At 41.3% G+C, this 21048-nt stretch overlaps 1 protein-coding gene across 2 annotated transcripts in view; it reads right to left on the bottom strand.

Moving 5' to 3' along the window:
* Positions 1-20381, bottom strand: part of LOC114431853 (transmembrane and coiled-coil domain protein 3-like) — a 33436-nt gene extending 13055 nt beyond the window's left edge. Inside the window, exon 1 of one of the 2 annotated variants that reach the window (XM_028399509.1) lies at positions 20097-20381. In XM_028399509.1, coding sequence (XP_028255310.1) covers positions 20097-20141 — 45 coding nt within the window. In that variant the 5' untranslated portion in view covers positions 20142-20381. Of the gene's footprint in view, positions 1-6951; positions 7219-20096 lie in introns of those variants that run through there. The other variant, XM_028399510.1, reaches the window with a different exon arrangement.
* Between the last annotated feature and the right edge of the window lie 667 nt (positions 20382-21048).

Consider the following 21048-nt stretch of genomic DNA (forward strand, 5'->3'; position numbering starts at 1 on the left):
TTTACAATATATGTTACAATAACATCAGTCATAATGCTATTATTATGGGATTACTCTAGAAACAGACCAAAGGTTGCACTATGTACACACAGTGTACACACTGAAAATCTGATCAGCCATCTGCCAGACAAAAGAAGAAATATTGTAAGAACTGTTTTTATTTTATAGAGCCGATCTCACCTCTTCTCGCATCACATGCATATCCTATACTATCATAAAGATAGTAAGTGACTATTAGCAGGATTAACAGGAGAGCCAACAAGCTACATCTGTGCAACCAGCATCACTCTACTTTATTCATTAGAGAAACTAACAGAAACACCAACACATAAAATGAACCAAAAGCTAGAAAATGAGTGGCAATGTGAATTGTGAAAGAGGCAAAGGAGCCATCTGTGCTCTGGCCGCTCTATTCATTTTAGCCTCTGACGCACAGTCAGGCTAATTATTTTTTCATGCCACTCTGTAGTTCAGTGCGACCACTGTATGTTCAAAACTGCTTTAAGACTGCTTTAGTAGGAAAAAAGGTAAACGTGAGATAAGACAAATTATTTATTTAATTTTTGATGCACTATGTACAGTTTTTTTTACAGACCACTTCTACCTCCACTCACCTGTGAAATAACTGTTAATATACTGTTTCTTGTTGGATTCTATTCTATTCTATATTTTATTGGTAGTTTATTTTATCATGTATATATATTTTCTAACTTATCTTTTGCTTATCTTTTGCTTTTGCTTGTCTGTATCTGCTGTTGCATTGTGGGAATAAAGGTATTCTTAATTCTTAATTTAACTGCAAGAGCAGAAAGCTCCAAAAAGAACCAGCACAGCTGCCATGAAATCAGTGATTCCAAATATGTCACATTGAGCTGGAATATCTTTTTGAGGTGTAAACTGAAAGATAGTAAAACTGCATACCAACATTTAAAATTGCACACACACACTGTATAGTGCATTTAGATGTAACAAGGAACTAGTTCAGCTTCTCTACTCAACACCTCTGCAGAGAGACGTTCCATTTCTGGATGCTTGATTCAGAACATCACACTGTTCAGCATCTAAAAAAACACACACACACACACAGTGGCGCACTAGTGTACTTACAAGAGCAGAGCACACTTATATGTTGGTATAAGTACAACCCAGAGCTATGGCAGTACAACTCACCATGCATAGTAGCTCTGAAATGTGTCTGCACTCTGCACACAGTCTGAATGAGTTTAAAACAGTTTGAATTACACAACAGTGACTGGCAGCAGGTGTGTGGGGTGGGAGCTCTTTAATGGGACTGCACTGAAATATCCACATACAGTACAATACAGAGCACGTCTTCCACAGAGGCTACAGCACAGTGTGTTTTAATAATTAATGCTTTGTTGGATCAATCCATGTGTGTTCAGGGCATTGCTGTGTTGTTGTGAAGAAGACCTATTCATCATTGCTCACTTGTGCTCATCTGCAAAGAGCAAAGAATGGCATAGTTCCACCAGGGTGCACTTTTCATAAGGCATGGCGGCGTTGCACAAATCCCAGGTGTGCTTCACGTTGATTGTGTCCTGCAGAGTGTTTTGATGTGGCTGGTGTCATAGTCATGCTCTGCTGTTTGATACATTGCCATTTAACAAGTTTGAAGAGGATCTGAACTGCTGTTCTGACACTGGAAAAAAAACCTGCACCGTGGGTTCTTGCTCGTGTGCTGCTCTTTTGTTGTGATGAACCAAAGCCAATTACGGTCTATTAAATAAAATGTGGAATATAAAAATGATTACTCAATTAGTCCAAAGACAACAACTGTTTTTTTTTTTTTTTTATAAATGACTAATTACTTTTACATAACTTGTTCTCAGGCTAATGTTAACAATAGGGATATGTGTGCATCTCTAAATATCTTTGGTTTTGCACGTACTGGTCACAAAAACAATATGAACAGTAATAATGGACATTTTCTAATATATACATAGACATTGCAACTAATTTAATGTATGTAAGAAACCAGAAGCTGCAAATATTAGAAACCTAAGCTAAATTACCAAGCCTCTACATATTAATTTGCCACCAAATACTGCATAGCAGCTGAGTAAAAACAGTATGACAATGCAGGACCATTTTTTAGAATCAAATTTTCTATTGATTAACAGCCATCACAACTTCCCAGAGCTGCAAACTCTCCACATATTCAATTTCTCATTCATAAAAACAGGGATGTGCCTCAGTCAGTTGTAAATATTAGCAGTGTTTCTGAATTAAGTGTCATTATAGCTGTCTGTCTGCACTAATGATGCTGGAACTGTGCTGGTGATTTAGAGTATCTGGAAAATGCGGAAAGCGCTGCACAAATTAATGTAGCTAGCTATAAATGTGCGCACTGAGTGTGAAAATTGGCAGTGAATCAGCTTTATATGATGTGACTAAGGGGGAAGAAAGGCAGAGTGTGTGTGTGCGAGCTCTACACAGGATCTCTTTGATGGGTACAGAATCTGTGTGTTAGTTAATCCGCACCATGTTACTCACACACCCGGCATCACTGCTGGTGTGTGTCTATTCACTGTCAGCTTAGTTCACTCAATCCCTAATCCAAAAGCACTATGAGAAACACACACAGTTAAACCTGTGTACCTACATGTGAAATGTCTCAATAATTTACATTTCACAGATCGCCTCTGTTGTTGCGTTGCTCTTCCTCTCTTGCTCGCGTGCCCCCTCATCTTAATGAGTTTAGGAGTCCTTTATTCCAGGATATGGCAGGGAGAGTTAAACAGATTCCAGTGGTTGCCCTGACAACAGACGCGATTGAGTAGAGCCGGGCTTGCACCTCGCCGTAATCACCAATGAAGGCGAAGACCATCAGTCAGCGCCCATTCAACAACGTCCACTCCTCCCATTTTCTTCTCTCTCAATGGCTGAACAATGGCCACAGCCACCACAGTGATTTGTGGTGCTGATGGGGGCTGGTGTGTACGTGTGTGTGTGTGTTGGCCATAAAACTAGACCTGCTACACAAAACTGGAAAAAGGAGCAGCAGAAAAAAAACAACCTCTGACCCAACGTGTTACATTTAATCAACTGCTGAGGTTGATTAAATGTTAAATCCATAAAACCTTCAGGTCAGAACAAATTATACAACTTTTAAGCTCTATTTTTATCAATCTATTGTGTCTTTTCATGAAGGATTATGATTATGTTTAAAAGAAATGTTTGTATGGTTTTCTCTTTTAAGGTTATTCAGACTGCCTGTTGATCAACAAGGAGTCAAAAATCCAAAGAAAAGGTGGTTTATAAAGACATTTTATCAAGAAAAGCTCACAGCCAAGAGGCAGGAACTAGGTAATGTTTTGTAATTCTGTTTAGAAAAATGATTACATAATTAAATGCAGCAACAAAATAATGACTGCCTATAAAATGTTGAGAAACTGAGAAAACAAACTGTCCCATAAATCTTGTGTTTTTGCAGACTAACATTCAAGTAAATAGGGCAAATACAAATCTCACTCTCTCAGCTTTTTCAGCTTCAAAATGACTGAAAATATTATTTGATTATCCTTTTGATCCCATCTGACATTTACCTTTTAAAGGTCGGCCATGCAGATGTTTCAGCACCTACCTTTCACAGAAGCTTCGTTTTTACAGTTTAATATCAACCAACAAGTGAGACACTTTTTCTTCTTAGATTCATCTAGCTCCTTGCTCTCAGCTACCTGAAGGATTTCTAGGAGCTAAATATAGTCCCTTCTTTTCTTCTGTTGTCGCTGTGTTTGCCGGCGGTTACAAAGCTAAAACCCCAGAGCTGCAATTGTTATTGTCACAGTGGGTGATTGCTGATTTATCTAATAGTCACTTAGAGACATCACAACATAAAACAAAGGTAACAAACCATTCAGAAGACTGAAGTAGAGAAAGCTACTATTACTTGATAAATAAATGCTTAATCTCAGATGAATTTTCTGACTGTTTGTTAAAGGTAGGGTAGGAGATTTCATTCTGATGCACTTTTTGTTAAATTAGTGTAACTTCTCTTTACAATCAGATAGCAACCGATTAGTTCGGCAGTTTAGCTTTAAAACGAAGAATATTAAACATCTGTGGAAGCTATAAAACACTAAAAACATTAGCCAATCCTACGAGGCACCCCTGCGCGGAGAGTTGGCTGATTGGCTGCTCTTTTCCTGCTCTGCGTGCACCAGAGAGGTACGTGCATGATGGCGGAAGTCACAGACCGCTCATCTTCAGGTAATGCGCGTCCATGTGATTTGGCTTCGGGGTGAGCTCCGAGAGAAAGGGGCGTGTGTTTACTTTCAAAATCTGGCCGACTCTCACTGAGTTTTCAGATCTCCTACCCTGCCTTTAAGGGAACTATCAGGCTTAATCGACCATTATTGCTCACATTAATCACTAATGGGTGCAATCTGTATGTGCTGTGCTTTTGTCAATCAGTGTTCTGCTCTAACTTTAAAACAGTTTAACATAAATGTCAATAAACTCGGACACAACTGTGACTGAAAGAGGAATGAGGTGTACCAAACCCTCTGCATGCAGCATTACTCAGCCAGAACAGGCTAAATCCATCAACAAACTTGATGTGACTGATGCCAGACACATTTCTAAGTTATGAATAAATTCCTTTTGTGCCTGTGCCAAAAAAAGTGGAATCAGACCTTGAGAAAGACAATCACCTCTTTGCTGAGAAGAAAAGTCTCACAAACACAGTGCTACCCAGAGGGAATACTGTCAGGAGCGCAGATAAGGAAACACACCCCATCCCTTTCCTCTGGATCAAACACACACACACACACTGGTCCAGCGTACAGTGAAACCAAATCTTTGCAACTGAAAGTGATCAAATCATAGCAAGAGAAAAAGCTACTCGTTGCATTAATCATACTGTTGCAGTAATGTAAACACAGCTGTGGGAATCCTCCATATTGATATTATGATAAATTAAGTCAACTAAAGAAAAGCCTACCTGGCTGAACAAACCAACATCTAAAAAAGATTTCATCTGTGGTCACTCCAAGACTACTTCCTGTAAAAGGTCTGCATTTACATATGAGCACCGGTCACCCAAACCGACGGAGACAATGACTGATTCAAGCGAAGCAGATTTGAAAAGGCCCGATGAGTCACTGCGCCATTAACACACACACAGCATTAAGTTAATTAATGAGGCGCTGTTTAAATTAACTGTGATGACTTTTTTCGACAGATTTTCTCACAGTTGTATCTGAACAAAAGTGATGAATGAATCAATAAAAACATCCTTAGTGAGAGTGCATCCCCAGCTTCATTGATTTAATCTTATCTGCACATTTTATGTGAAGTTAATTGACAGATAACAGTAATTATATTTTCTTTGTCAATAATATGTTTATATTTTGTGTATTTTTCAAGAAACAAATCAGTAAATTTGAGATTTTTTCCATTTCTGTGACACCTCCTTTGACCAATCTTGATTACCCAGCAAACACAGTCACACTTCACTGTTTCTCCCAACTCAGGGCTATCGATTCTGCTCCTCCTAACCCCTCTCCCACACACACTCTCTAAACAATGTGCTGGAGGAAAGTCAACAACTACTGAGAAATCTTGCTGAGGCGCCCATGGGCAAGGCACATGTCTTGCCTGAGCTGCTCCCAGGTGTGAAATGTGAGCCATCGCTGAAAAAGATGCTCTGTCGACCACAAGTATCCCCTGAGTGTCAAATAAAGGTTAATAAGAGAGGATGGGATGGTCTGCCTGCAGTCTCTGAACAGCTCATAAAAACTGTCATGAAGCTGAAAAATGCCTCTGCGTGTTATCTCTGTACCTGGGTGTACTGATGCGCTGCTTGGCAGGCAGCGGGAAGCTGTGCCACAGAGAAATGCTGCACAGTTGTGTATGTGGGTGTCAGCTGGCAGAAAACGCTGTTCCCATCTCTCAAAGGATTGTGGCTCTTTTAACAATTATATGCAAATTAGGAGAAGAGAGGAAAAATGTAATCTCAAAGCAGTTTTATTTGGCCTTTAAAGCGGAGCTGACTTGGCACCTGTAAAATTCAAGGAACCCCTCCTCTGCTGTCATGTAATTCAAAGTCGTGTTCTTCATAAACCAGGTCACAACAATGTTATTCAGACATAAATGATGACATAAGCAGGTCATCAATGCATGTGTGTCAGTGATACAACATGTCAGAGGAAGGCACAGACTGTATGGACGTTTCCCACCAAAACACAACATATCTCAACACTACTACTATCACTTGATATCCATGTCAAGATTGAAATCCATGCATACACCTCCTGGCAGACTGGATAAACCTGCTCCACCATCGTCTTCACCTGCAGGTGCATATACAGTGCTGCTTTGCAAACAGTCCACAGGATGTCTCATGATGAAGGGTCAACATAGTAAATGTGTCAAAAAGACACAAATCACTGTGCCAAGAGGTCAGTTGAGCTGCACCAAACTCCGTGACAAAACCTGCCTCCTGTATGATACACGGTGTATGAACGGTGAGGAGAATGAGACGGAGACAAATGTTAAATTTAAGGGTTAAGTGTGGTAACTTCATCATAACAGCACCGAAAGATGTGAAGATCCACATCTGATGTAAACATCCTCCATTGTAGCCGTTAACACATTTTCCACCAGGCTAAGATACATTTTGAGATTTCCTAAATGAAGTGTGGCGCAACAAAACAAACGTGTCGGGACTGGTCGGCAGAAAGAGGAGTGACAGCTGTTTTAACAACACGGGGCTAAAGGTAACTCATCTTCCAAAGACACAAACTCGACGTTTAAGCTAGCTTTAAAGGACGTTTATGTGTCAGTGCTACTAAACATTTACACCAAGCTAACAGCAGCAGGACGTAAACAAAATGTATGGAATAACCCAACGTGCAAAGTCGTTGTCTTCAGCATGTAAACAGAGTTATTGCTGTTCAAACTTCTCAGTAATAGAAAGTGCATATTTACCATATTAGCGCCGCTGAGAGACGTGTATCCCTACTTCTGATAAACTTTTCACGGCAGCAGCAGCGCAGCTAGCTCCGCACATAATCTGTGCACTCAGACTGGATCTCCCGGTTCGTTCCCTTCAACAGTGAAAGTATCCCCGGTGCAGCACATGCCATCACGGCTCCACCGCTTGCTGCTGCCGCTGCTGGAAACCCAACCGACGGCGGCACTGATGTGGATCCCCCGTTCCCAGTGCCAGCCAGCCCGCCGCCGTAATCCTCCTAACCCCCGCGAGCCAAGAGAAGCACAATGTGTGGCTACGCCCCGCCCACCGCTGCGTACAGAGGGAGGGGCTGCGGGGCATATCAAATACACCCTCATTAATTAATTCATAACTGAGCCTGTGGAGCTCTCGGTCAGCCGAATGAAATGAGCTGTGAACATTCAAGCATGGAAGTAAAAGTAAACAACAAGATAAGCAGGCAGCATTGAAAAATGTCCTCTAAATGACCCTCTGACTGATAAATTAACTCTCTCATTGGTCATTGACCTGCAAGCAATCTGCAAGAAGCTCACTTCATCTCCATTAAAGTTTAAAACAGGTCAACTGCTGTGCAACTAACTTTTGCATGCTGAGGCTGGAGGCGACAGGACCAGGTGAGGACTTGCTGGAGGGACTATATCTCTGTGATGACTTGGGATAATCCCTTAAGAGGAGCTGGGAGAATTTGCTTGAAAGTTGGAGGTTAGAGTTTCTCTGCAGTGTCTGTGAACTCTCATTCATCCAGAAGTTTCAAATGAATGCAACTGGACTGATAGCACAGTTTTTCTAAAGATTCCCCCGAAACACACACTAAACAATTTCCCCCCTGGGATTAATAAAGTATTTCTAATTCTGATTCTGAGTGTTGAGACTGCACCACAGCAGCAGCAGCAGCAGAACTGACGAAGCCATTTGGAGGAGGGGTGAAATTTCTGAAAAACAATGCTATGAGTCCAGTTGCCGTGTGGATTTTACACTCTTGGATAGCATCTCTGCTGGCAACTACATCTCTGTTCCTTCATTGTTCTTGTTGCAGTAAGTGTTGCTCTTTTACTGCCATATGATATATTTTTAAATGAACATTCCTTGACAGTATAAAAAAAAGAATATTAGAGACAAGAAACCCAACAAGACACAATTAATATAGGTTCATTTTAACATGTGGTAGCTATTCTTTGTACATTTGCCGTCTGAAAAATGTTTTCTAAGAGCTTATGTTTTCACCTAGCTTACATACATCATCGCCTAAATAATTAGATGATACAAAAGGTAGGCAGGACACCAGCCATTATCTCCAGTGAAAGGATGAATTACCCCACAAAGGTCTGGGGATTAAGTCATGAATGATTTAAGATGCAGAAGCTCTACTCTGACCCCACCGATAAAGAAACTAATTAGTATGGTTAGTGGCCTTGTCATCTGATCTGAGCCTGTTGCTGTTTACTAGCCAAGTGTACATTAAGAATTCATCCTGCCATCACAGGTCTGCTCTGCCATCATTTGAAAAACACGCCACTACATTCACTGTGTCTGACTGTTCCATCAACCTTTTTCTCGTTCCTCCCTCTCTCTCACACAAACAGACCTGAGGCCCGCTTTATGAGGACAGCGGGTGAGTCAGCTGCCTGTTAATCATTGTGACAAGTGTGTGTGCTGACAGGTTGGATGCCCCGAGGCCCGGTGATTCGGCCTGAGGGGCAGAGCACCGCACCTGGCACTGAAGCTGCCTGTGGGGGATGAGCTTCCATATTGAAACTGGAATCTGATCTGAGCCAATCATATTATTCCTCTGTACATTTTAGAGCGATCGTTGCACAGCTTTGTGGTAGAACCACAGCAAATCTCTCAGTCCTAATCAATCCTAATAACCTCATACACTTCCAGTCCATTTCCCCCTCATGTGCATTGATGTGTAAACTCCATACGTGTGTGTGTGAAAGAGGGATCGCATCTCATTGTAACATTTAATTAGGTCCAAATTGGTTCTCTTTTTGTACTTTTGCATTGATTTGGTTCAGCTGAAAACAGCTTTGTAAATACCATTAGGAGCAGATCTCTAATGGGTGTTGAGGCAGCAAAACTACACTGTGTGTCTGCACAAAAACAAAACACAGACATGCTCTCTGACATATAATTCTTCATCTAAATGTGACCACATTTGACTTTCAAAAAGTGCAATTCAGTTATTGTAAAAAACAAAAAAACATGTATAACCATAAATTTATGGTTATTAGATGAATCACAATTCATGCTTGTGTTAAGAAATGAAGCATTGGCATGTATACATACAATCTGGACTGATAATCAGAGATGCCATTGTTCTCCTTCCCTACCAGTGATGTTTGTGTTCTTTATGGACTTCCTGCTGTGCTTCCTGTCTCCGTCTCAGCAGTGACATCAGCCTGACCTCCGCAACACCAGAGACTTCCGGGAACACCGACAGCATTCCCTGTAGCCAGGTCTAGGAATTCTTTAGGTGAGGCAAGGAGGCTTGAGCGGGCGGAGTAAGAACATGTCAGAACATTGATGGGTTCCTGAATGTCTTGCTGAAGAGGGGGTCGATGAGGAATGTTTACTGTAAGATTCTGCGCTGGTTTAGGCATGTTTAGTTTAAGGGTGGGTCAGGCTAACTGGGTTCTGTTCTCTAGAATGTTTACATCCTGTCCACAGGCGTCAGATTATTCTGTCAGGCTCCAGAATGCTTTGGTTATGGGGTCAGATCTGGGGTGCATCATGCTGGGATTTTACGCCCTGGTGGGAACGGACATGCAGTTGTTATACTTGTATGTTTTCGACAAGTGTTTTCTATGAACACACTAAGTCTAGTTAACGCTGAATATCTTCATGATTAGATATGGGTAACTCTTCACACAGCCTCTCTTCAAAGCCAGCATTTATTTTGGTTTCCCAGCACATTTTGGAGTCCTACAGCTGGTGGGCACAACTAATTGGTAGCTATGAAGAGTAGCCTAGACTGCCATACCCATTCACTTTGTGGAAACTCTCTTATCCCTCTCCCTTCACAGCCAGATCCACCTGGTACAAACCCTATTGTACCAATCACAACAATTTATCTAAAATGGTCTGCGGTTGATGTGTCAACTTGCTGCTTGCCTTGCTCAAAAATATTAGCAGAATTGCTAATAACATAATAATTTTGATGTCTTTTGCTGATACTAGTCTGGTTGTCGCTCTGCCTACGTCACATGAATCGTTTCTCTCATTGGTTGTACAGTGGGGAAAAAAAGTATTTAGTCAGCTACCAATTGTGCAAGTTCTCCCACTTAAAAAGATGAGAGAGGCCTGTAATTTTCATCATATGTATACCTGAACTATGAGAGACAAAATAAGAAAAGAAAATGTAGAAAATCACATTGTAGGATTTTTAATGAATTAATTGGTAAATTCCTCAGTAAAAGAAGTATTTGGTCACCTACAAACAAGCAAGATTTCTGGCTCTCACAGACCTGTAACTTTTTCTTTAAGAGGCTCCTCTGTCCTCCACTCGTTACCTGTATTAATGGCATCTGTTTGGAGTCATTATCAGTATAAAAGACACCTGTCCACAACCTCAAACAGTCACACTCCAAACTCCACTATGGCCAAGACCAAAGAGCTGTCAAAGGACACCAGAAACAAAATTGTAGACCTGCACCAGGCTGGGAAGACTGAATCTGCAATAGGTAAGCAGCTTGGTGTGAAGAAATCAACTGTGGGAGCAATTATTAGAAAATGGAAGACATACAAGACCACTGATAATCTCCCTCGATCTGGGGCTCCACGCAAGATATCACCCCGTGGGGTCAAAATGATCACCAGAACTGTGAGCAAAAATCCCAGAACCACACGGGGGGACCTAGTGAATGACCTCCGGAGAGCTGGGACCAAAGTAACAAAAGCTACCATCATTAACACACTGCGCCGCCAGGGACTCAAATCCTGCAGTGCCAGACGTGTCCCCCTGCTTAAACCAGTACATATCCAGGCCCGTTTGAAGTTTGCTAGAGAGAATTTGGATGATCCAGAAGAGGATTGGGAGAATGTCATATGGTCAGATGAAACCAAAATAGAACTTTTTGGTAAAAACTCAACTTGTCGTGTTTGGAGGAGAAAGAATGCTGAGTTGCATCCGAAGAACACCATACCTACTGTGAAGCATGGGGGTGGAAACATCATGCTTTGGGGCTGTTTTTCTGCAAAGGGACCTGGACGACTGATCCGTGTAAATGAAAGAATGAATGGGGCCATGTATCGTGAGATTTTGAGTGAAAACCTCCTTCCATCAGCAAGGGCATTGAAGATGAAACGTGGCTGGGTCTTTCAACATGACAATGATCCCAAACACACCGCCCGGGCAACAAAGGAGTGGCTTCGTAAGAAGCATTTCAAGGTCCTGGAGTGGCCTAGCCAGTCTCCAGATCTCAACCCCATAGAAAATCTTTGGAGGGAGTTGAAAGTCCGTGTTACCCAGCGTCAGCCCCAAAACATTACTGCTCTAGAGGAGATCTGCATGGAGGAATGGGCCAAAATACCAGCAAAAGTGTGTGAAAACCTTGTGAAGACTTACAGAAAACGTTTGACCTCTGTCATTGCCAACAAAGGGTATATAACAAAGTATTGAGATGACATTTTGTTATTGACCAAATACTTATTTTCCACCATAATTTGCAAATAAATTCTTTAAAAATCCTACAATGTGATTTTCTGGATTTTTGTTTCTCATTTTGTCTCTCATAGTTGAGGTATACCTGTGATGAAAATTACAGGGCTCTCTCATCTTTTTAAATAGGAGAACTTGCACAATTGGTGGCTGACTAAATACTTTTTTTCCCCACTGTATGTCTATCCAAATGTGTCCAGATGCAGTTTGTTCTACATCCTTTGGTACTGGCCCATCTCGAACCCCTAGAGCCCAGACTGATTATTTGCAAGTGGGCATACATGCTGGGATTTTTGGCCGTTTCTGTGCCAGTTTTTGACTGATTTTGGAGCTGGGCTGACTTTAGAGTTAGAAAATATTGGTTAGTTAATTTTAAGGCTTTCAAACTTCTGCACCTGCAATGTTATACACCAGTATTTACAATGACTGTACACAATGCTAAAGGGGAGCTCAAAGTGAAACAGTATCACCTCCATACAAGTTTAAGCTCCCTTTTATCCTTTATAATGCTCAAATCACTGATCACCTCTTCTAAACCAAATCACCTTTGCCCTTCCCTGCACTACAGGCCTGACGGCTTAAGACATGTAAAAGAACATGTAGCATTTAGCAGCAGTGGAATATCTGCATACTTCTCTCAGGAAGTGGTGGCAGTCAAAACCAAACTAACAGACAACTAACGACAAATAATGGAACTAACAGAAAAAATATATCTTTAAAATCACACTACACTGATAAATTCATGGCTACCACCAGTATATCTGACGTTGTGCAAAAGTGCAGCATAAGAGAAAAAAGCAGCAAATCCTCATTCCCACAGATTTGAATTGCTTGACATGTTTTTACTGCACTGTCCTACACTGGTGACTGCCTGTCACTTGATGCCTGTATAACCGCCTCCAGTGTTAATGGTCATCACTTCTATGCCAGTAAAATTGACGTCAATGCTGATATCAGTTGCCATACCTCACTGACTTCGTACAATATGTGTGTGAGAAACGAAGTGACGGACGAGGGAGAGAAAGTAAGACCAGAAATTGCAAAGTAACTGACACACAGCTGTCCTAATCTGGCCCCGATTCAGGCAGGAAGGGAAACTGTCGAGATCAGACTGTGTGCTCACAAGCTGCTTCTTCATTTCCTTTGTTCCACATAAGATAGATGCACAACTCAAACAATGTTATGAAGATGAGATTACACCAAGAGGAGATCACATTTAATTAATCTCATTCTTCATTACAAAGACATACATAAATGATACCTCATATCCTTCGAAGCTCCGGGAAAGAGGGACATTATGTGGGAAGTATTACATTAAGATTTGAATATTTCACAATTATGACTTCTGTCTAATGTTTTGCTGATATCACTGTTACAGAGGCGCTCTAATGTGTTTATAATTTCAGCTGGGAATACATCGAGACCCAGATGAGGACAGAGAGCTGCTAATTTATTCCACGTCAGTTCAGAATGAACAGGGAGGCAGCTGTACATACACAGAGCTAAGTAACTGGAGTTATGGTGTATTTTTGGATTACACAACCCTGGTCCAAAAAAAGAAGAAAGAACCATACCCCTGCTTTCACTACACCCCTCTTCATCTTTCTGTGTCCTCAAATCACACTCTCTCCTTATTAAAGCTGTCATCATCCCGGCTCACTTTTACGAGTCGACGCTTCAGTGCCAGCAATTACATTTTCTTTCATGATCTGTCTCCCGCTCAGATGGCAGAGTCTCAGCCTGTCCCTATCACCTTTTGGCTTTTATCTCTCCCATCATCTTCATTTTTTCATTTATTGCTTTATAACTTTGCATTTCAAATTCAGCAAGCTCTTCAAACACTACTTCTTTTGCAGTCCAATAAGTTAATCACTCAAAGTGTGCAATTTGTCAGCAAGGCTGGTACGGCAAGTATACACACAAATATTCACCTTGTGCTATCAAAGAAGTAGTGAACACGTGATGATCCCTTCTTTCACACATGCAGGGTGCAACAGAAAGGGAATACAGGGCACAATGAAGGCTGCTTCTGTGGCTTGGCAGCTGGGACTGTGACTAATCAGTCTGGGCATCCACATACATCACCAGGCAGACGTAATCAGACTGACATGGTGTTATCAAACAATCCAGCAGAAGGGTCAGCCATGATACCAGGCCTGTATGAAATGTAGACTTCAGAGTCTGAGGTGAAAATCGATCACTGTGATCAGTGACATTTACACTGAAAATCGTGTGTAACCAGTCTTAGTAAACACATTTGTTTTGAGATGTGTGCATGAAGTGCTATCTCACTGGTTGTCCTGATTTTTGCCTCCTCTCTCTGCCTCACAAGCAACATCCTTTTTTCAAACAAATTAAGAGAAGAAGCCTCACTCCTCCTCCCTCCTAACGGTTTTCAAGCTCTTTTCATTCTCTATAATAGCATTTCTTCAGGGAGGGCTAAGGTTCCCTGCTATCCAGCCATGCCTTTTGTGCTAACCTAGCAGGGGAACTAAATCAATGGGGCACTTGAATGGGCATGCTGAGACTTTAAAAAGGTTGACAGGTTTTAAGGGGCTCTGGTGGTAAATTTAAGCTGAGCTCTTTGGAAGAAATATGCAATACTGTCAAGGTTAATCACACAGCTTCATAAACTCTGGGGCAGCTCTATTGTATACAGTTGTGGTGTAAAAATGCACTGATGATACAGTGCAGCATAAATTTGCAAGTTGAAACAGATGGTCCAGTGAATGGGCCGAACAGAGACAGGGGCTTTAGTTGTGTGAGGTAAAATAAACTGGGCCATAAATCATCCAACCCATCAGGGCAAACAGGGTTAGACTTTCAGCCGGTGTTGCTTTCATTTTCTTCAAAATATTAGAAACATTAGAGATGAGTTACTCCCTCAGGCGTTGCTTGGTACATATGAGGCTGCAGCTACTAATGAGAGCACAGAGGTCATGTCCTTAGGGGGCTTTAGCAAAACAGGAAGAGTTTACATTCTATAATTAAAAAACAAATGGCTTATTTATATTGATATCTGTGGCACTGAAATGTCTGACTTTGGGGATTTCAAATACTTAAATCCCTTTTTTATCTAACAAAACTTGAAACTGTCCAATAATCAGATTGAAGTAATATAATAGTAGGAATATCCCAAAGTAAAGGTTGCAGTTTTGAAACAGAAACAAACAACAGGAAATAAAATGAGCAAATTCAGATTTACTACTAACTCAAAAAAAAAGGAAAAGAAAGAGAAACCACGGATAAAATGGCAGCAATGACTTTGGTTCAAGGCTTCAGCATTTCTGAATCTATTCTGAGGTTTTTAACTCTAAAATGCTGCACTCACACAGCAAGAGTCTTTTTGCCATTTTGTAGGTACTAGCTGCTGGCTGTTTCCATGTTGTCCTTGAAAAATGCATTTCAGTGGCCTGCAGGAAGAGGTTCAGAAAGGTGGTGTTTGCCTAGAGAAATTTTACAGCTGTGATCATACACTGTCTGAAACTCAATAAAGATGTAAAAGGGCCTTGATGCAGATCTGTAAGTATGCACATCTAACACATGTGACAACAAGTAGCTCATTCCATTAAATTCATCCTGTAAGGGCCATGGGGGCTGGAGCCTCTCAGAGTACACCCTGGACAGGATGCCAGTCTACAGGCTACAGGGCTACAAGTAGCTCACCTATATAAAAACAACACATTGTTTGTTTTTTATTCTGTTATGAATTTACTCACATTATTGTGTTTCTCAACACTTCCTTGTGCACAACAGAATACCAAAAAGGAGATGTAAACGAAAAAAGACCAGCACGGTCCTCTGGTGGAGAACCTGAGGTTCACAGTGCCTTTAAAGCTACACTTTCATCCATGAGGTTGGAACTTACTCTCACATTCAGGCTGTGTAGTTTTATTTTTGTTTTCAGTCGCTGGTCAATCGATTGGTTACAGGATAAACTACTTGGTTAATTTAAGGAAAAGAAAAGACCACAATACGTCACATAGCTCAAAGCAGTTATTTCAATCACCTTCAAATTCTATCACTGCTGTTGCGTTTTTCCCAGAGATCAGGCTGGTTCATCTCCCATCTCCCATGTTTTTAATGAAATGGTGATGAGAAAAAAGCTTCTGTCTACTGATCCAAACAATGCGGCCACATTGTGCTGTGAGCTGATGTGACTATCAGAATGTGTGCTTTCATAAAGGACAGTGAGGCCTCTCTGAGCGAACACGGGCACCAGAGGCCGTCTTGAAAGAAATAATATCTAAGAGGTCATGCTTTGAAAGTGTGTGGAGGAGGAGTGGTGGGGCAGCAGTTACGCTTTTATGTGTCAACCCTCAACACACCCACGTCACTGTCCAGCCCACATCCATCACCAGCTTCTGACATTTCAAACCTTTTGTCTTCTTCTGAGTAGTTTTAGGTCTCACTGAAGAATTACTGTTTTTTTTCAAGCATAAATGACAACTGCTGTGATACGTAGGTGTAAAGAGAGAAATGAAAGACAGAGGTCTGACATTAAAGAGAGGTCAGTGGGAGCGGGAGCAAGAGATAAAAGGAGGCAGATCAAACAATGACATCATCACCTGTCAAAATATCAAATAACTCAACAGATAAAACACTGACATCCACTACTGTAGGATAAGAGATAAAAGTCTCTTCTAAAGCTGATACTGAAGGTCAATCAACACAAAACATGTTTGTTAATTAATTCAACAACAACAGATTTTGAAATCGATTCTATAGCTTGAGACATTTGTTTGAGATGAGAAACATGAACTGTATTAGCCTACTTAAACCTAGCTTAGTGTCATTGGAAAGTGTAAAAATATGTCATAATGACACTAACTTTCAGTTTAAGGACTAAGAATGGGACTAAAAATGCTTTACAAGCACTTACACCACAGAAACAATGCCTTCGACTTTCTGGTCTTTATGATATAAACAATAACAATAACATGACCATAAACTTGAATAAAAACCCAGCAAAAAATGAATCCACATAACGGTGAGGTTTCGTCCTGCCAGCAGCGTATTCTACTGACTTCACTGCGAAAATTAAAAATGAATATACTTCTGTTTACACTACAAAGCCAGTTTTTCCCCTTTAGAGACTAGAGTTAGTCACCGGCTACAGATGAAGACACGGTTATATGTAAATGAAGCTTTACACACGCACAATCTGCACACAGACACACACTGCTCTGTTTAACTTTGACTTAACCAGACAGGTCAATTATGAATAAATCCTATCATACATAATCTAACATAACACTGTTCACACAGAAAGAAAATACCTCTGATTTTCTTTCCCTGTACCTCTATCCAAGATAAACACATACACACAGGGCTGCAGAGAATGCAGTTAATAATGGCTGACAGCAACAGGTGTGTTCCATTTGAGAGGAAAATATTGAACTTATTATTCCACCATTCCTTTCTCTGTGACCAGAATGTAACATATGAGTTATGACTTTAACTCATTTCAAAGAATGCATTTTGCTGTAGAGGGCTGGAGCCAAACAGCCACAGTCAGGGGCTGCTGGCATCTCTTGTTGCTATGGCAATAAATTGAACATGGTAGCAAGAAACGACAGACGGTGACTATAGGATGAAGTGTGCTTAGAGAATCAGTGGCTGCAGAAGGATTGAACAAACACTTGTTCATCAGTGAAGGTCATTATCATTTAGGAGAATTACACAGATGCAGCTCTGCTCTAATCAGTGTGGCGGAGCCCGGGGGACACCTGGTACACTTTTTGCACATTTGTGTGAAGGAGTTTTAATAGGTTGCTTTCCCTCTCATCAATGACAATTGTCTTAATGGTATTTATTTATTTTTAAATGCTTTAATTTTTCTTTTTCTTTGAGGGTCTTAGCTCACTGAAACCTAACACTGACTCGCCTTACCCTGAGGCTATGCTTCCATTCAGCCCCTAAACATGTGTGTACTTGTAGCTACCTGCAGCGCAGTTATATCATGACAACAAATAGTTTCCAGGAACAAAGAGAATGAGTAATATTCAGAAGCAGCAGTGGGATTAGTGTGGGTTCATGTTTTTGTCCACAATGTGGCAGGATGGCTGAGTACACTTTGTATAATGTCTGGGAGCAAAAAATGGAAAGTAATTACTGCAGCAGGAAAATATGAGCAATAAGAAAATAATGAACCAGGACTGACCATCAAATGTGCTTTTTTCATCAACATATGAGATGTTTATTTCATTGTGTGACAGTGACAGTACACCATACGTTGGCCTTTCAGCTATTAATGTGAATATTCCCATTAAGTCATTATGTCTGGTATTTTCTGTAATTATTGCATCTTTTACATCATTTAAATGGCATGTAGTTTTTATACATAATCGAGAAAAGTGGTTCAGTCAATAATGAATTTGGTTTTAGTGCAGCACAGCACAAAATAAATAATAATCCTAATCCTGAGTGGGAGCAGGAGAAGCTACACTCAGATGCAGGTGTTGTAATCATAAATAGACCACTGTGGTTCACTTTTTAATGTACACTTGCTCACAGATGCAAAAGAGGAAGTAGATTTACAGGAAACTCAGGACAGTCATATTTTCATATTTTCATATGTTTCATACACCACAAGTCTGAACGGCACACAGCCTTTAACAAGCAGGCACACACAAGATTACAGTACAGACATCAGGCAACTTCTGAGGACCTGCAAAAGCTTTTGGCTGACACAGACAAAGACTAGAGGATAAAAGAGAGGCTGCCTGCATCCAGGAACAGAGGGAATACAACGACAGGGTTCTCAGAGAGGCAGGAACAGGAGATACAGACAGAAATGTCTGTCAGAAATGTAAAGGAGATGGAGAAAGTACAGAACAACTTTTGATCCGGATCGCCCAAACAACTAATCTGGGCATGGGAAGAGGTATGGGGGTACAAAGACCCAACAAAAGTCAAAGTTGTTACAACTGCGTACTAAAAAGTTAAAACTATTTAACATTAAACACATTTTTGAGTTTTCCCATCTGCCATGGACTTCTTTGCAATTTCTTGTCTAGAAAAGGGTGGAGAACCACCCTCATTAAGCACTAAATTCCAACATGAAGGCAGCAGTTGATTCCCTGTGAGGACACTCTAATTACATAAAGAATGCCACCACGTTAAGCACGTATGGCAATGTTTGGCATATGTGCTCACTGCTCAGAGTTATGTGCTATTATCATCCCACTTGCAGACTGGAGAACCTGCACAATGTCCTCACTCTGAATCGTGTCTCCCGGTGTGAGCACTTAAGTTCACACTAGGACAGGTTGTACAAGAACAAGACTGGCTTAATGAGAGAGAGAACAGGGAAGAGATGAAAGCTTAGATCAAGGTCTTGAATGCTGTGTGTGAGACTCTGGGATGGTTACCATGGTAAACAGATGGAAGTGACCACAGCTAACATTTGGAGGTTGTCTGTAATTCAGAGGCTTTGTACACCGTTGACAACACATCAAGGGTGCAGAAGTGGTGAAAACAGATTGAGGCTGATTGGAGACTTGGAATTTTCTCCAGCACTGAGAACTTGACAAGGATGAGAACACCAAGGGGAGTGATAAAAAGCAATGTCCTGCTACTTCTCCTCTCAACAATTTCCTTGTTTATGGACTGACGAAGGCTGTTGGCATGACAGGAAGAGCCTCATTGTGCTGGAAGGGTTACATAACATAATTTTTTATGGCATTTTTTGTGAATAAACTGGGATGCATGCACACAACAAAATGCATCAGCACAATAAAGGCAGCCTAAAGCACTAACACTGTCGAGGGATTAGCTGCTTTCCCTTTTAGCTCTGACTGCAAATAACTGGACATTTTGTGATGGACAGATAAAGACACAAACATCCTCCTTCTCAAGCTTCCAAGAAGCAGAAAGAATCAATTCAACATGAGACAGAAAAGGAAAATAAAAGGAAGCTCTGCAAATTAAGAGGTGTGCATGATCTATAGCTTGCCATAAACATTCCAGAGATGTTACTCAAGCTCCAACAGCTAACCACATGCTAACCTTACAGAGAGAAAAGTGGTGGAACTTGTCTGACTTTCTTGCCACTTCCTGGATGATCTCTGCTCACAAACACTCACTTAATTACACTGCTGTAATGGGCAACACAAACCCTTTTCTCTGCTGTCCTGCTGCTAAAATCATCTAATCAGAAGTTATCTAATCAGAACACACCATACCAAGAAGTCTTTACCAGCTTCTCTGTACGGCTGCAAATCAAAGTCTTGGAATGTGACAGAGCACATTTCAGTGATGAATCAACACAAACAAAGAGCTGCTCATATGATCGAGTACTATAAATTTCATGTTCACAAGGGCAACAACACACTGCTGATTACATGTGACTCTACATCTGACTTCACTTTAGCGGTTTGTTCATTCATGCAAGAAAAACAAGTGGTTCCCTTATCTAGCTCAAAAGCACAGAACAACAAGCAGATTTCCAAACACTACCTCTGTCACATAGATGAGCGGAATGGCGCTGTAGTTCTTCCTCATGCCTTCTCTTCCTCACAGCCTGGGGTCAAAGTGCATGCCACAGCAGCTTCAGAAGACCCCTGTACATCAGAGCGCTCTGTCTGCCTCTTTGAAGTTTTAGGACTCCCCTTTGAGGGAGGAGGAGGAGGAGTGTGTCTGTCTGTCTGTCTCTTATTGTGAAATCTTGTGCTTCCTGTGGCAGCAGCTATCAGACTCAAAGTAACCTCCACACATTCAGATTCCAACCTGCACTACACACTGCCTCGTCCTGCCCTCAGACTGCTTCACACACACACACACACACACTTGTGCCCTTCCGGGGAAAAAAGAGCACCTTAAAAGGCATGAAGGAGCCCAAGCAGGAAATTCTACGATCCCTATCAGCCAACGTCCACCGGCCAGGGCACACACGGCAGCAACAACCTTCGCTGCCAATCAGGAGTGAAGGGATAGGATGGAGAGCTGACAGGGCTGGGGGAGAGATTTAAAGGAATGAATCAGTGTGGGGAATGCTGAGTTAATGCAGGAATCTCCTGCACTCTACAGGACAGGGAGACTCTGACAGCACTGCTAATTTGCAGAGCCAGATAACAGCCTGTGTGCGTGTGTGTGCGTGTGTTCATATGACCGATGCTGGACTCTGCACCTACTCCCACTCATATTCAAAGGCATACTTTTATGAGTGGGAATTAGGAGAGATGGGTCAATGTTTTTTTGTCTGGCCAACATGATAAACCAGCGTTATTTTGAGCATCATTTTATCTATTTGTTATTAATTACAATTCCACTGAGGAGTCGTTTCTGAATCCAATTTATATATTGTATAAGAACACAAAACCTAATGGCTGAAACAGTGTAATAAGTAATAAGTGTAATTTTTGGTTTGTCAACCAACCAAGGTGGTGACCCACACAGTCCAAACTTGCTG

The sequence above is a fragment of the Parambassis ranga genome, chromosome 2, assembly GCF_900634625.1.
Source record: "Parambassis ranga chromosome 2, fParRan2.1, whole genome shotgun sequence".
Lineage (NCBI taxonomy): Eukaryota > Metazoa > Chordata > Actinopteri > Ambassidae > Parambassis > Parambassis ranga.